Below are 15,879 nucleotides of genomic sequence, written 5' to 3' on the forward strand. Positions count from 1 at the left end.
TGAATGGTGAGAGTGTGTGTGGAATGGTGAGAGTGTGTGTTGAACGGTGAGAGTGTGTGTGGAATGGTGAGAGTGTGTGTTGAATGGTGAGAGTGTGTGTTGAACGGTGTGAGTGTGTGTTGAATGGTGAGAGTGGGTGTGGAACGGTGAGAGTGTGTGTGGAATGGTGAGAGTGTGTGTTGAACGGTGAGAGTGTGTGTTGAATGGTGAGAGTGTGTGTGGAATGGTGTGAGTGTGTGTGGAACGGTGTGAGTGTGTGTGGAACGGTGTGAGTGTGTGTGGAACGGTGAGAGTGTGTGTGGAACGGTGAGAGTATGTGTGGAACGGTGAGAGTGTGTGTGGAACGGTGTGAGTGTGTGTGGAATGGTGAGAGTGTGTGTTGAACGGTGTGAGTGTGTGTGGAACGGTGAGAGTGTGTGTTGAACGGTGAGAGTGTGTGTGGAACGGTGAGAGAGTGTGTGTGGAACGGTGAGAGAGTGTGTGTTGAATGGTGAGAGTGTGTGTGTGAATGGTGTGAGTGTGTGTGGAACGGTGTGAGTGTGTGTTGAATGGTGAGAGTGTGTGTTGAACGGTGAGAGTGTGTGTGGAACGGTGAGAGTGTGTGTTGAATGGTGTGAGTGTGTGTGGAATGGTGAGAGTGTGTGTTGAATGGTGAGAGTGTGTGTTGAACGGTGAGAGTGTGTGTGGAACGGTGTGAGTGTGTGTGGAACGGTGAGAGTGTGTGTTGAACGGTGAGAGTGTGTGTGGAACGGTGAGAGTGTGTGTGGAACGGTGAGAGTGTGTGTGGAACGGTGAGAGAGTGTGTGTTGAATGGTGAGAGTGTGTGTGGAACGGTGAGAGTGTGTGTTGAACGGTGAGAGTGTGTGTTGAACGGTGAGAGTGTGTGTGGAACGGTGAGAGTGTGTGTGGAACGGTGAGAGTGTGTGTGGAACGGTGAGAGTGTGTGTTGAACGGTGAGAGTGTGTGTGGAACGGTGAGAGTGTGTGTGGAACGGTGAGAGTGTGTGTTGAACGGTGAGAGTGTGTGTGGAACGGTGAGAGTGTGTGTGGAACGGTGAGAGTGTGTGTGGAACGGTGAGAGTGTGTGTTGAACGGTGAGAGTGTGTGTTGAACGGTGAGAGTGTGTGTGGAACGGTGAGAGTGTGTGTGGAACGGTGTGAGTGTGTGTGGAACGGTGAGAGTGTGTGTGGAACGGTGAGAGTGTGTGTGGAATGGTGAGAGTGTGTGTGGAATGGTGAGAGTGTGTGTGGAACGGTGAGAGTGTGTGTGGAACGGTGAGAGAGTGTGTGTGGAACGGTGAGAGAGTGTGTGTTGACGGTGAGAGTGTGTGTGGAACGGTGAGAGTGTGTGTGGAACGGTGAGAGTGTGTGTGAATGGTGAGAGTGTGTGTGGAACGGTGAGAGTGTGTGTGGAACGGTGAGAGTGTGTGTTGAACGGTGTGTGTGTGTGTGGAACGGTGAGAGAGTGTGTGTGGAACGGTGAGAGAGTGTGTGTTGAATGGTGAGAGGTGTGTTGAATGGTGAGAGTGTGTGTTGAATGGTGAGAGTGTGTGTGGAACGGTGAGAGTGTGTGTTGAATGGTGTGAGTGTGTGTGGAGCGTGAGAGTGTGTGTGGAACGGTGAGAGGTGTGTGGAACGGTGGAGTGTGTGTGGAACGGTGAGAGTGTGTGTGGAACGGTGAGAGGTGTGTGTGGAACGGTGAGAGTGTGTGTGGAACGGTGAGAGTGTGTGTGGAGCTGTGTGAGTGTGTGTGTGAACGGTGTGAGTGTGTGTGGAACGGTGAGAGTGTGTGTGGAACGGTGAGAGTGTGTGTGGAACGGTGAGAGTGTGTGTGGAACGGTGAGAGTGTGTGTGGAATGGTGAGAGTGTGTGTGGAACGGTGAGAGTGTGTGTTGAACGGTGAGAGTGTGTGTGGAACGGTGAGAGTGTGTGTTGAACGGTGAGAGTGTGTGTGGAATGGTGAGAGTGTGTGTTGAACGGTGAGAGTGTGTGTGGAACGGTGAGAGTGTGTGTGGAACGGTGAGAGTGTGTGTGGAACGGTGAGAGTGTGTGTGGAACGGTGAGAGTGTGTGTGGAACGGTGAGAGTGTGTGTGGAACGGTGAGAGTGTGTGTTGAACGGTGAGAGTGTGTGTGGAACGGTGAGAGTGTGTGTTGAACGGTGAGAGTGTGTGTGGAACGGTGAGAGTGTGTGTTGAACGGTGAGAGTGTGTGTGGAACGGTGAGAGTGTGTGTTGAACGGTGTGAGTGTGTGTGGAACGGTGAGAGTGTGTGTGGAACGGTGAGAGTGTGTGTTGAACGGTGAGAGTGTGTGTGGAATGGTGAGAGTGTGTGTTGAACGGTGAGAGTGTGTGTGGAATGGTGAGAGTGTGTGTTGAACGGTGAGAGTGTGTGTGGAATGGTGAGAGTGTGTGTTGAACGGTGTGAGTGTGTGTGGAACGGTGAGAGTGTGTGTGGAACGGTGAGAGTGTGTGTGGAACGGTGAGAGTGTGTGTGGAACGGTGAGAGTGTGTGTGGAACGGTGAGAGTGTGTGTGGAACGGTGAGAGTGTGTGTTGAACGGTGAGAGTGTGTGTGGAACGGTGAGAGTGTGTGTGGAACGGTGAGAGTGTGTGTTGAACGGTGAGAGTGTGTGTTGAACGGTGAGAGTGTGTGTGGAACGGTGTGAGTGTGTGTGGAACGGTGAGAGTGTGTGTGGAACGGTGTGAGTGTGTGTGGAACGGTGAGAGTGTGTGTTGAACGGTGAGAGTATGTGTGGAACGGTGTGAGTGTGTGTGGAACGGTGAGAGTGTGTGTGTGGAACGGTGAGAGTGTGTGTGAACGGTGTGAGTGTGTGTGGAACGGTGTGAGTGTGTGTGTGGAACGGTGAGAGTGTGTGTGGAACGGTTGAGTGTGTGTGGAACGGTGAGAGTGTGTGTGTGGAACGGTGAGAGTGTGTGTGGAACGGTGAGAGTGTGTGTGGAACGGTGAGAGTGTGTGTTGAACGGTGAGAGTTGTGTGGAACGGTGTGAGTGTGTGTGGAACGGTGAGAGTGTGTGTTGAACGGTGAGAGTGTGTGTGGAACGGTGAGAGTGTGTGTGGAACGGTGTGAGTGTGTGTGTGAACGGTGAGAGTGTGTGTGGAACGGTGAGAGTGTGTGTGGAACGGTGTGAGTGTGTGTGTGAACGGTGGAGTGTGTGTGGAACGGTGAGAGAGTGTGTGGAACGGTGTGAGTGTGTGTGGACGGTGAGAGTGTGTGTGTGAACGGTGAGAGTGTGTGTGGAACGGTGAGAGTGTGTGTGGAACGGTGAGAGTGTGTGTGGAACGGTGAGAGTGTGTGTTGAACGGTGAGAGTGTGTGTTGAACGGTGTGAGTGTGTGTGGAACGGTGAGAGTGTGTGTGGAACTGGTGAGAGTGTGTGTGGAATGGTGAGAGTGTGTGTGGAACGGTGAGAGTGTGTGTGGAACGGTGAGAGTGTGTGTGGAACGGTGAGAGTGTGTGTGGAACGGTGAGAGTGTGTGTGGAACGGTGAGAGTGTGTGTGGAACGGTGAGTGTGTGTGTGGAACGGTGAGAGTGTGTGTTGAACGGTGAGAGTGTGTGTGGAACGGTGAGAGTGTGTGTGGAACGGTGAGTGTGTGTGTGGAACGGTGAGAGTGTGTGTTGAACGGTGAGAGTGTGTGTGGAACGGTGAGAGTGTGTGTGGAACGGTGAGAGTGTGTGTTGAACGGTGAGAGTGTGTGTGGAACGGTGAGAGTGTGTGTGGAACGGTGAGAGTGTGTGTGGAACGGTGAGAGTGTGTGTGGAACGGTGTGAGTGTGTGTGGAACGGTGAGAGTGTGTGTGTGGAACGGTGAGAGTGTGTGTGGAACGGTGTGAGTGTGTGTGGAACGGTGAGAGTGTGTGTTGAACGGTGAGAGTGTGTGTGGAACGGTGTGAGTGTGTGTGGAACGGTGAGAGTGTGTGTTGAACGGTGAGAGTGTGTGTTGAACGGTGAGAGAGTGTGTGTGGAACGGTGTGAGAGTGTGTGTGTGGAACGGTGAGAGTGTGTGTGGAACGGTGAGAGTGTGTGTTGAACGGTGAGAGTGTGTGTTGAATGGTGAGAGTGTGTGTGTGAATGGTGAGAGTGTGTGTGGAATGGTGAGAGTGTGTGTGGAACGGTGAGAGTGTGTGTGGAACGGTGAGAGTGTGTGTGGAACGGTGAGAGTGTGTGTTGAACGGTGAGAGTGTGTGTTGAACGGTGAGAGTGTGTGTTGAACGGTGAGAGTGTGTGTGGAACGGTGTGAGTGTGTGTGGAACGGTGAGAGTGTGTGTTGAACGGTGAGAGTGTGTGTGGAACGGTGAGAGTGTGTGTGGAACGGTGAGAGTGTGTGTGGAACGGTGAGAGTGTGTGTTGAACGGTGAGAGTGTGTGTGGAACGGTGAGAGTGTGTGTGGAACGGTGAGAGTGTGGTTAGGGTAGGTGAGAGTGTGTGTGGAACGGTGAGAGTGTGTGTTGAACGGTGAGAGTGTGTGTTGAACGGTGAGAGTGTGTGTGGAACGGTGAGAGTGTGTGTGGAACGGTGAGAGTGTGTGTGGAACGGTGAGAGTGTGTGTGAACGGTGTGAGTGTGTGTGGAACGGTGAGAGGTGTGTGAGCGTGTGTGAGTGTGTGTGGAACGGTGAGAGTGTGTGTGGAACGGTGAGAGAGTGTGTGTGGAACGGTGAGAGTGTGTGTGGAACGGTGTGAGTGTGTGTGGAGTGGTGAGAGTGTGTGTGTGAACGGTGTGAGTGTGTGTGGAACGGTGAGAGTGTGTGTGGAACGGTGTGAGTGTGTGTGGAACGGTGAGAGTGTGTGTGGAACGGTGAGAGAGTGTGTTTGGAATGGTGAGAGTGTGTGTGGAATGGTGAGAGTGTGTGTTGAACGGTGAGAGTGTGTGTGGAACGGTGAGAGTGTGTGTTGAACGGTGAGAGTGTGGTGGAATGGTGAGAGTGTGTGTTGAACGGTGAGAGTGTGTGTGGAACGGTGAGAGTGTGTGTGGAACGGTGAGAGTGTGTGTGGAACTGGTGAGAGTGTGTGTGGAACGGTGAGAGTGTGTGTGGAACGGTGAGAGTGTGTGTGGAACGGTGAGAGTGTGTGTTGAACGGTGAGAGTGTGTGTGGAACTGGTGAGAGTGTGTGTGAACGGTGAGAGTGTGTGTGGAATGGTGAGAGTGTGTGTTGAACGGTGAGAGTGTGTGTGGAATGGTGAGAGTGTGTGTTGAACGGTGTGAGTGTGTGTGGAACGGTGAGAGTGTGTGTGGAACGGTGAGAGTGTGTGTTGAACGGTGAGAGTGTGTGTGAATGGTGAGAGTGTGTGTTGAACTGGTGAGAGTGTGTGTGGAATGGTGAGAGTGTGTGTTGAACGGTGAGAGTGTGTGTGGAATGGTGAGAGTGTGTGTTGAACGGTGTGAGTGTGTGTGGAACGGTGAGAGTGTGTGTGGAACGGTGAGAGTGTGTGTGGAACGGTGAGAGTGTGTGTGGAACGGTGAGAGTGTGTGTGGAACGGTGAGAGTGTGTGTGGAACGGTGAGAGTGTGTGTTGAACGGTGAGAGTGTGTGTGGAACGGTGAGAGTGTGTGTGGAACGGTGAGAGTGTGTGTGTGAACGGTGAGAGTGTGTGTTAACGGTAGAGTGTGTGTGGAACGGTGTGAGTGTGTGTGTGAACGGTGAGAGTGTGTGGTGTGTGTGGAACGGTGAGAGTGTGTGTGTGAACGGTGAGAGTATGTGTGGAACGGTGTGAGTGTGTGTGGAACGGTGAGAGTGTGTGTGTGGAACGGTGAGAGTGTGTGTGGAACGGTGTGAGTGTGTGTGGAACGGTGAGAGTGTGTGTGTGGAACGGTGAGAGTGTGTGTGTGAACGGTGTGAGTGTGTGTGGAACGGTGAGAGTGTGTGTGTGGAACGGTGAGAGTGTGTGTGGAACGGTGTGAGTGTGTGTGGAACGGTGAGAGTGTGTGTTGAACGGTGAGAGTATGTGTGGAACGGTGTGAGTGTGTGTGGAACGGTGAGAGTGTGTGTTGAACGGTGAGAGTGTGTGTTGAACGGTGAGAGTGTGTGTGGAACGGTGTGAGTGTGTGTGGAACGGTGAGAGTGTGTGTGGAACGGTGAGAGTGTGTGTGGAACGGTGAGAGTGTGTGTGGAACGGTGAGAGTGTGTGTGTAACGGTGAGAGAGTGTGTGAACGGTGTGAGTGTGTGTGGAACGGTGAGAGTGTGTGTGGAACGGTGAGAGTGTGTGTGAACGGTGTGAGTGTGTGTGGACGGTGAGAGTGTGTGTGGAACGGTGAGAGTGTGTGTGGAACGGTGAGAGTGTGTGTGTGAACGGTGTGAGTGTGTGTGGAACGGTGAGAGTGTGTGTGGAACGGTGAGAGTGTGTGTGGAATGTGTGAGTGTGTGTGTGGAACGGTGAGAGTGTGTGTGGAACGGTGAGAGTGTGTGTGAACTGGTGAGAGTGTGTGTGGAACGGTGAGAGTGTGTGTGGAACGGTGAGAGTGTGTGTGGAACGGTGAGTGTGTGTGTGTGAATTGTGAGAGTGTGTGTGGAACGGTGAGAGTGTGTGTGGAACGGTGAGAGTGTGTGTGGAACGAGTGAGTGTGTGTGTGTGAACGGTGAGAGTGTGTGTTGAACGGTGAGAGTGTGTGTGGAACGGTGAGAGTGTGTGTGGAACGGTGAGAGTGTGTGTGGAACGGTGAGAGTGTGTGTGGAACGGTGAGAGTGTGTGTGGAACGGTGAGAGTGTGTGTGGAACGGTGAGAGTGTGTGTGGAACGGTGTGAGTGTGTGTGGAACGGTGAGAGTGTGTGTGTGGAACGGTGAGAGTGTGTGTGGAACGGTGTGAGTGTGTGTGGAACGGTGAGAGTGTGTGTTGAACGGTGAGAGTGTGTGTGGAACGGTGTGAGTGTGTGTGGAACGGTGAGAGTGTGTGTTGAACGGTGAGAGTGTGTGTTGAACGGTGAGAGTGTGTGTGGAACGGTGTGAGTGTGTGTGGAACGGTGAGAGTGTGTGTTGAACGGTGAGAGTGTGTGTTGAACGGTGAGAGTGTGTGTGGAACGGTGAGAGTGTGTGTGGAACGGTGAGAGTGTGGTTAGGGTTAGGTGAGAGTGTGTGTTGAACGGTGAGAGTGTGTGTGGAACGGTGAGAGTGTGGTTAGGGTTAGGTAAGAGTGTGTGTTGAACGGTGAGAGTGTGTGTGGAACGGTGAGAGTGTGGTTAGGGTTAGGTGAGAGTGTGTGTTGAACGGTGAGAGTGTGTGTGGAACGGTGAGAGTGTGTGTGGAACGGTGAGAGTGTGGTTAGGGTTAGGTGAGAGTGTGTGTGGAACGGTGAGAGTGTGTGTGGAACGGTGAGAGTGTGTGTGGAACGGTGAGAGTGTGGTTAGGGTTAGGTGAGAGTGTGTGTTGAACGGTGAGAGTGTGTGTGGAACGGTGAGAGTGTGGTTAGGGTTAGGTGAGAGTGTGTGTGGAACGGTGAGAGTGTGTGTTGAACGGTGAGAGTGTGTGTGGAACGGTGAGAGTGTGGTTAGGGTTAGGTGAGAGTGTGTGTGGAACGGTGAGAGTGTGTGTGGAACGGTGAGAGTGTGGTTAGGGTTAGGTGAGAGTGTGTGTTGAACGGTGAGAGTGTGTGTGGAACGGTGAGAGTGTGGTTAGGGTTAGGTGAGAGTGTGTGTGGAACGGTGAGAGTGTGTGTTGAACGGTGAGAGTGTGTGTGGAACGGTGAGAGTGTGGTTAGGGTTAGGTGAGAGTGTGTGTGGAACGGTGAGAGTGTGTGTGGAACGGTGAGAGTGTGTGTGGAACGGTGAGAGTGTGTGTGGAACGGTGTGAGTGTGTGTGGAACGGTGGGAGTGTGTGTGGAACGGTGAGAGTGTGTGTGGAACGGTGAGAGTGTGTGTGGAACGGTGAGAGTGTGGTTAGGGTTAGGTGAGAGTGTGTGTTGAACGGTGAGAGTGTGTGTGGAACGGTGAGAGTGTGGTTAGGGTTAGGTGAGAGTGTGTGTGGAACGGTGAGAGTGTGTGTTGAACGGTGAGAGTGTGTGTGGAACGGTGAGAGTGTGGTTAGGTTAGGTGAGAGTGTGTGTGGAACGGTGAGAGTGTGTGTGGAACGGTGAGAGTGTGTGTGGAACGGTGTGAGTGTGTGTGGAACGGTGAGAGTGTGTGTTGAATGGTGAGAGTGTGTGTGGAACGGTGAGAGTGTGTGTTGAATGGTGAGAGTGTGTGTTGAACGGTGAGAGTGTGTGTGGAACGGTGAGAGTGTGTGTGGAACGGTGAGAGTGTGTGTTGAACGGTGAGAGTGTGTGTGGAACGGTGAGAGTGTGTGTTGAACGGTGAGAGTGTGTGTTGAATGGTGTGAGTGTGTGTGGAACGGTGAGAGTGTGTGTGGAACGGTGTGAGTGTGTGTTGAACGGTGAGAGTGTGTGTTGAACGGTGAGAGTGTGTGTGGAACGGTGTGAGTGTGTGTTGAACGGTGAGAGTGTGTGTGGAACGGTGAGAGTGTGTGTGGAACGGTGAGAGTGTGTGTGGAACGGTGAGAGTGTGTGTTGAACGGTGAGAGTGTGTGTGGAACGGTGAGAGTGTGTGTGGAACGGTGAGAGAGTGTGTGTGTGAACGGTGAGAGTGTGTGTGTGGAACGGTGAGAGTGTGTGTGGAACGGTGAGAGAGTGTGTGTGGAACGGTGAGAGTGTGTGTGTGGAACGGTGAGAGTGTGTGTGGAACGGTGAGAGTGTGTGTTGAACGGTGAGAGTGTGTGTTGAATGGTGAGAGTGTGTGTTGAACTGGTGAGAGTGTGTGTGGAATGGTGAGAGTGTGTGTGGAACGGTGAGAGTGTGTGTGGAACGGTGAGAGTGTGTGTGGAACGGTGAGAGTGTGTGTTGAACGGTGAGAGTGTGTGTTGAACGGTGAGAGTGTGTGTTGAACGGTGAGAGTGTGCGTGGAACGGTGTGAGTGTGTGTGGAACGGTGAGAGTGTGTGTTGAACGGTGAGAGTGTGTGTGGAACGGTGAGAGTGTGTGTGGAACGGTGAGAGTGTGTGTTGAACGGTGAGAGTGTGTGTTGAACGGTGAGAGTGTGTGTGGAACGGTGTGAGTGTGTGTGGAACGGTGAGAGTGTGGTTAGGGTTAGGTGAGAGTGTGTGTGGAACGGTGAGAGTGTGTGTGGAACGGTGAGAGTGTGTGTTGAACGGTGAGAGTGTGTGTGGAACGGTGAGAGTGTGTGTGGAACGGTGAGAGTGTGGTTAGGGTTAGGTGAGAGTGTGTGTTGAACGGTGAGAGTGTGTGTGGGACGGTGAGAGTGTGGTTAGGGTTAGGTAAGAGTGTGTGTTGAACGGTGAGAGTGTGGTTAGGGTTAGGTGAGAGTGTGTGTTGAACGGTGAGAGTGTGTGTGGAACGGTGAGAGTGTGTGTGGAATGGTGAGAGTGTGTGTTGAACGGTGAGAGTGTGTGTTGAACGGTGAGAGTGTGTGTGGAACGGTGAGAGTGTGGTTAGGGTTAGGTGAGAGTGTGTGTGGAACGGTGAGAGTGTGTGTGGAACGGTGAGAGTGTGTGTGGAACGGTGAGAGTGTGGTTAGGGTTAGGTGAGAGTGTGTGTTGAACGGTGAGAGTGTGTGTGGAACGGTGAGAGTGTGGTTAGGGTTAGGTGAGAGTGTGTGTGGAACGGTGAGAGTGTGTGTTGAACGGTGAGAGTGTGTGTGGAACGGTGAGAGTGTGGTTAGGGTTAGGTGAGAGTGTGTGTTGAACGGTGAGAGTGTGTGTGGAACGGTGAGAGTGTGGTTAGGGTTAGGTGAGAGTGTGTGTGGAACGGTGAGAGTGTGTGTTGAACGGTGAGAGTGTGTGTGGAACGGTGGGAGTGTGTGTGGAACGGTGAGAGTGTGTGTGGAACGGTGAGAGTGTGTGTGGAACGGTGAGAGTGTGGTTAGGGTTAGGTGAGAGTGTGTGTTGAACGGTGAGAGTGTGTGTGGAACGGTGAGAGTGTGGTTAGGGTTAGGTGAGAGTGTGTGTGGAACGGTGAGAGTGTGTGTTGAACGGTGAGAGTGTGTGTGGAACGGTGAGAGTGTGGTTAGGGTTAGGTGAGAGTGTGTGTGGAACGGTGAGAGTGTGTGTGGAACGGTGAGAGTGTGTGTGGAACGGTGTGAGTGTGTGTGGAACGGTGTGAGTGTGTGTGGAACGGTGAGAGTGTGTGTGGAACGGTGAGAGTGTGTGTGGAACGGTGAGAGTGTGTGTTGAACGGTGAGAGTGTGTGTGGAACGGTGAAAGTGTGTGTTGAACGGTGAGAGTGTGTGTTGAATGGTGTGAGTGTGTGTGGAACGGTGAGAGTGTGTGTGGAACGGTGTGAGTGTGTGTTGAACGGTGAGAGTGTGTGTTGAACGGTGAGAGTGTGTGTGGAACGGTGAGAGTGTGTGTTGAATGGTGAGAGTGTGTGTGGAACGGTGAGAGTGTGTGTTGAACGGTGAGAGTGTGTGTGGAACGGTGTGAGTGTGTGTGGAACGGTGTGAGTGTGTGTTGAACGGTGAGAGTGTGTGTGGAACGGTGTGAGTGTGTGTGGAACGGTGTGAGTGTGTGTTGAACGGTGAGAGTGTGTGTGGAACGGTGAGAGTGTGTGTGGAACGGTGTGAGTGTGTGTGGAACGGTGAGAGTGTGTGTGGAACGGTGTGAGTGTGTGTGGAACGGTGAGAGTGTGTGTTGAACGGTGAGAGTGTGTGTGGAACGGTGTGAGTGTGTGTGGAACGGTGTGAGTGTGTGTTGAACGGTGAGAGTGTGTGTGGAACGGTGAGAGTGTGTGTGGAACGGTGAGAGTGTGTGTTGAACGGTGAGAGTGTGTGTGGAACGGTGTGAGTGTGTGTTGAACGGTGTGAGTGTGTGTGGAACGGTGAGAGTGTGTGTGGAACGGTGAGAGTGTGTGTGGAACGGTGAGAGTGTGTGTGGAACGGTGAGAGTGTGTGTGGAACGGTGAGAGTGTGTGTTGAACGGTGAGAGTGTGTGTGGAACGGTGAGAGTGTGTGTTGAATGGTGAGAGTGTGTGTGGAACGGTGAGAGTGTGTGTGGAATGGTGAGAGTGTGTGTGGAACGGTGAGAGTGTGTGTGGAACGGTGAGAGTGTGTGTGGAACGGTGAGAGTGTGTGTTGAATGGTGAGAGTGTGTGTTGAATGGTGAGAGTGTGTGTGGAACGGTGAGAGTGTGTGTTGAATGGTGAGAGTGTGTGTTGAACGGTGAGAGTGTGTGTGGAACGGTGAGAGTGTGTGTGGAACGGTGAGAGTGTGTGTGGAACGGTGTGAGTGTGTGTGGAACGGTGAGAGTGTGTGTTGAATGGTGAGAGTGTGGTTAGGGTTAGGTGAGAGTGTGTGTGGAACGGTGAGAGTGTGTGTGGAACGGTGAGAGTGTGTGTGGAACGGTGAGAGTGTGTGTGGAATGGTGAGAGTGTGGTTAGGGTTAGGTGAGAGTGTGTGTGGAATGGTGAGAGTGTGGTTAGGGTTAGGTGAGAGTGTGTGTGGAATGGTGAGAGTCTGTGTGGAACGGTGAGAGTGTTTCACGTGTGCATGACCAACAGACGATATTCGAAAACAACTCTGTCAGGTTTTCCCAGCGTTGTGAAAGAGCTGCGCCCAGTTAGTGATAACCGGTTACAGCGAGTCAAACAATAACCAGTGATCGATCAATCAATCAATCAATGAGTCTTTTATCGCGTATATTCCGTGGGTACAGTTCTAGGCGCTCTGCAGTGATGTCGTGTGAGATGAAATTTTATACGGCCAGTAGATTGCAGCCATTTCGGCGCATATTTACCTTTCACGGCCTAAAACACACATTTATCTGGTGCTGTGAGTGTTAATGTTGGACTGTTTGCAAACTGTTTATTTCTGTTCTCCAGAGAACAAGTTCAAAGAAGCAGGCAATGACTGCAGTGCCACTGTAACTGACAAGGCCTGTGACCCAACAACACTCGCCTGTCAAGATGGCAAATGCAGTAAGTAGCCAGCTAGCCCGCTAGCCAGCCAGACACACACACACACACACACACACACACACACACACACACACACACACACACAGACACACACACACACACACACACACACACACACACACACACACACACACACACATTCGCACAAGCGTGCGCACAGGGACACCTATCCAGAGACCTTTTTTGATTTTAGAAAGTTCTTTTCACTTCAACCCGCTTTGGACATTATTTTGTGTTTGTGTCTCATGCTTGAAATTTAGTTTGAAAGTTGGCACAGAGTTATCGATCTTTTCAATGTACGTACATGTACTAGCAAAGTAAATTTTAGTTTATGACTTATACAAGGTGTACTATCGAGCCTTACCGTCGACTACTAGGCCTAAAAGAAAAGTCATTACACCCTCGTATATTCGGGGGTGTATATGGTTCCCTCTGGGTTTTTGTTTTGTTTTTGTTTTTGTTTGTTTGTTTGTTTGTTTTATAATTATTGGTTTGTCCGCACTTAGATCTCTGGTGATTAAGAGTCGATTGAGCTGAATTTTAGTTTGTGGCTTGGAAGTCACGGTGGAGTAGACATGGACGGAGCTAAAAAAAAGTGTTTTCCCTGATGAAATAAAGCATACGAGTTTAACACGTCTAAACAGCAAGGGAATACATCGGACGATTACAGTTTTATGCTGACGTCGAGCGTTTGAACCAAACATTGGACGACGGAATAATTTGCACTGGTTTCGTTGCAGAGTGGAAGATTGAGCAGGTTTGCACTGCCACAGACCAATGTGTAGCCGGTGCCACGTGCGAGGGGAGTGGAACCACTAAACAGTGCAGCTGTCCAGTGGGCGTAAGCCCAAGCTCCGACAAGGCCCAGTGTGGCGGTAAGAATGTGTGTGTGTGTGTGTGTGTGTGTGTGTGTATGTGTGTGTGTGTGTGTGTTTGTGTGTGTGTGTGTGTGTGTGTGTTTGTGTATGTGTGTGTGTGTGTGTGTTTGTGTGTGTGTGTGTGTGTGTGTGTTTGTGTATGTGTGTGTGTGTGTGTGTGTGTGTGTGTGTGTGTGTGTGTGTGTGTGTGTGTGTGTGTATGTGTGTGTGTGTGTTTGTCAGTGTGTGTGTTTGTGTGTGTGTGTGTGTGTGTGTGTGTGTGTGTGTATGTGTGTGTATGTGTGTTTGTGTGTTTGTCAGTGTGTGTGTTTGTGTGTGTGTGTGTGTGTTTGTGTGTGTGTATGTGTGTGTATGTGTGTGTGTGTGTTTGTCAGTGTGTGTGTGTGTGTGTGTGTGTGTGTGTGTGTATGTGTGTGTATGTGTGTGTGTGTGTTTGTCAGTGTGTGTGTTTGTGTGTATGTGTGTGTGTGTGTTTGTCAGTGTGTGTGTGTGTGTGTGTGTGTGTGTGTGTGTGTGTGTGTGTGTGTGTGTGTGTGTGTGTGTGTGTGTGTGTGTGTGTGTGTGTGTGTGTGTGTGTGTGTGTGTTTGTGTGTGTGTGTGTGTGTGTGTGTGTGTGTTTGTGTGTGTGTGTGTGTGTATGTGTGTGTGTGTGTGTGTGGGTGTGTGTTTGTGTGTGTGTGTGTGTGTGTGTGTGTGTGTGTTTGTGTGTGTGTGTGTGTGTGTGTGTGTGTGTGTTTGTGTGCGTGTGTTAGTGTGTGTGTGTGTGTGTGTGTGTGTGTGTGTTTGTGTGTGTGGGTATGTGTGTGTGTGTGTGTGTGTGTTTGTGTGTGTGTGTGTGTGTGTGTGTGTGTGTGTGTGTGTGTGTGTGTGTGTTTGTGTGCGTGTGTTAGTGTGTGTGTGTGTGTGTGTGTGTGTGTGTGTGTGTGTGTGTGTGTGTGTTTGTCAGTGTGTGTGTTTGTGTGTGTGGGTATGTGTGTGTGTGTGTGTGTGTGTGCCGAGTGCCCGAGAACAGTGGAGCGTTTTAGGGGGCGTAACTGCCAGCCCCGACAAGACCAAGTGTGGCGGTAATAATAATATAAGTATAAATCCGCCTATAGGGCGACCATTGTAAAACGGGGTTGCTAAGTGACCTACACCCAGCAGTCATGAATTGACTGTGAAAATCAGTCGAGATTAAGATATGGGTGTTTTACATCGTCGCCTTAATGATGATGATATGTTGACACTCAGTTAAAAAAAATATTTGTGAGACAGTTTTGCCAAATATTTGAAAGGCAGAGTTCGTCAGCGCTTTATTGTATTTATTTTCCTGTAACTTGTATTCAATTCTATTCCCCAACAGGCGCCATGGGTATCGCCACCTCCATGCTGCTGGTTGTGGCAACCTTCGTGACGTCACGCTTCCTCTGAACACCGGAACTACGTCAGAGACAGCACCTGACACGTGGCCGCTTGAGCTGGACATGGCTTCTGAACTTTCCAATTACCGTAGTGTAGGCTTTTATTAGATGTTACACTTTTCTCCTCCTCCTACGCAAAACTTTTCTGGCTTGATGAATGATTCGATAAAAATTGTGAGACTGATTATAATATTACTATAGATTCACAAGAAACTTTCAAGTAAATCATATACAGATTGGCTGGAATGGATAGGTACAAATTGTGGAACTGATTATACTTTTGCTAATTACCCTTTTGCTGTAGATTTACAAAATATTTTCAAGCAAATCATAGTTACATTGGCAGGAATGATTCTCTTTCGCTTCACTGAAATGACCACTTTCCGCAGCAAGTAGACAGGACTGTTCAAATATACAGCCGCTGTCAGAACATGTTTTATCACATGCAGCATGTTCAAATGAAAACCAGTTTCATATGCATGGTGAATAAAAGAGACTACCTCGTTTTTTGCAGTATTATATAACATCTTTCAGATGAAAGACAAACCGATATATCTTGGCGAATTCTAAACAGTATTATTTGCTTGTCACGTTTTCAAAATTAACCAATCAAAGAGAAATATTATCGTCCCAAAATATCGTGTCGTTGAAAATTACCACCAGCAACAACGCCAGCAACAACAACAACAACAACAAACGTACAAAAAAGCAAACAAACGTGAAGAGAAACGACTGTTTGTGTGTGCATATTTACATGACTGGACAGTGTATGCCGATAATCAGACACATTTTCTATTCACAGAGAGACAAAGCCACGGTCATTAGGAGGATCTATTCCGTCAGTTGAGAACTCTTTCGTCTTCGACGCGTGCTAACTCCCCCCTTCTCTCTCCTCGCCCCCATCTACCTCTTTCTCTCTCTTATCTCTCGACTGGCATATGATACAGGGTTTCGGCTCTGTAGAGAATAATGGATGTTCCTAAAAACCGTAGCTGGGTCTCTCTGTCTGCAGCGTCATTTCCGGTTGTGTGCGCGTCACTTCCGGAAAATGATGCAACCAATTAGAGACCGCCTTCGTGGTCCACGTGTCCACAGAAGCCTTTGCCTCGACTTGTGAGCATTTTTTGATGACGATCATTTATTGACACGTCATACAAACATGTGCTCATCGAGGTTTAACGAAAGTGTCATTTTCATTGAAATGAAATGTATCTTTGCAGCATGAGTGTACCTGCCTGACATGTTTTATCATACACACAATTTTAATTCAATACATGCTCTACCTGCCTGACATGTTTTATCATACACACAGTTTTAATTCAACACATGCTCTACTTGTCTGACATGTTTTATCATACACACAATTTTAATTCAATACATGCTCTACTTGTGTTCTTTTCGTAGATGATTTACTTTGCAAGAATAAATGTTTTGAGCACTTTCCATGTGTGTGTGTGTCTTTGTGTGTGTGTGTGTGAGTGTGTGTATGTATGTGTGTGTCATTCTGTGTGTGAGTGTGTGTATGTATGTGTGTGTCATTCTGTGTGTGAGTGTGTGTATGTATGTGTGTGTCATTCTGTGTGTGAGTGTGTGTATGTATGTGTGTGCATGTATGTGTGTGTGTGTGTGTGTGTATGTGTGTGTGTGTGTGAGTGTGTATGTGTGTGTGTTGT

At 50.1% G+C, this 15,879-nt stretch overlaps 1 protein-coding gene across 1 annotated transcript in view; it reads left to right on the forward strand.

Moving 5' to 3' along the window:
* Window positions 1-15,649, forward strand: part of LOC138948410 (prion-like-(Q/N-rich) domain-bearing protein 25) — a 47,259-nt gene extending 31,610 nt beyond the window's left edge. Inside the window, exons 9-11 of the mRNA XM_070319946.1 lie at window positions 11,833-11,928; window positions 12,669-12,803; window positions 14,149-15,649. Of these exons, the coding sequence (XP_070176047.1) occupies window positions 11,833-11,928; window positions 12,669-12,803; window positions 14,149-14,216 (299 nt within the window). The 3' untranslated portion in view covers window positions 14,217-15,649. The remainder of the gene's footprint in view (window positions 1-11,832; window positions 11,929-12,668; window positions 12,804-14,148) is intronic.
* The last annotated feature ends 230 nt before the right edge of the window (window positions 15,650-15,879 follow it).

This window comes from Littorina saxatilis, linkage group LG15 (assembly GCF_037325665.1).
Source record: "Littorina saxatilis isolate snail1 linkage group LG15, US_GU_Lsax_2.0, whole genome shotgun sequence".
NCBI classification, from domain to species: domain Eukaryota; kingdom Metazoa; phylum Mollusca; class Gastropoda; order Littorinimorpha; family Littorinidae; genus Littorina; species Littorina saxatilis.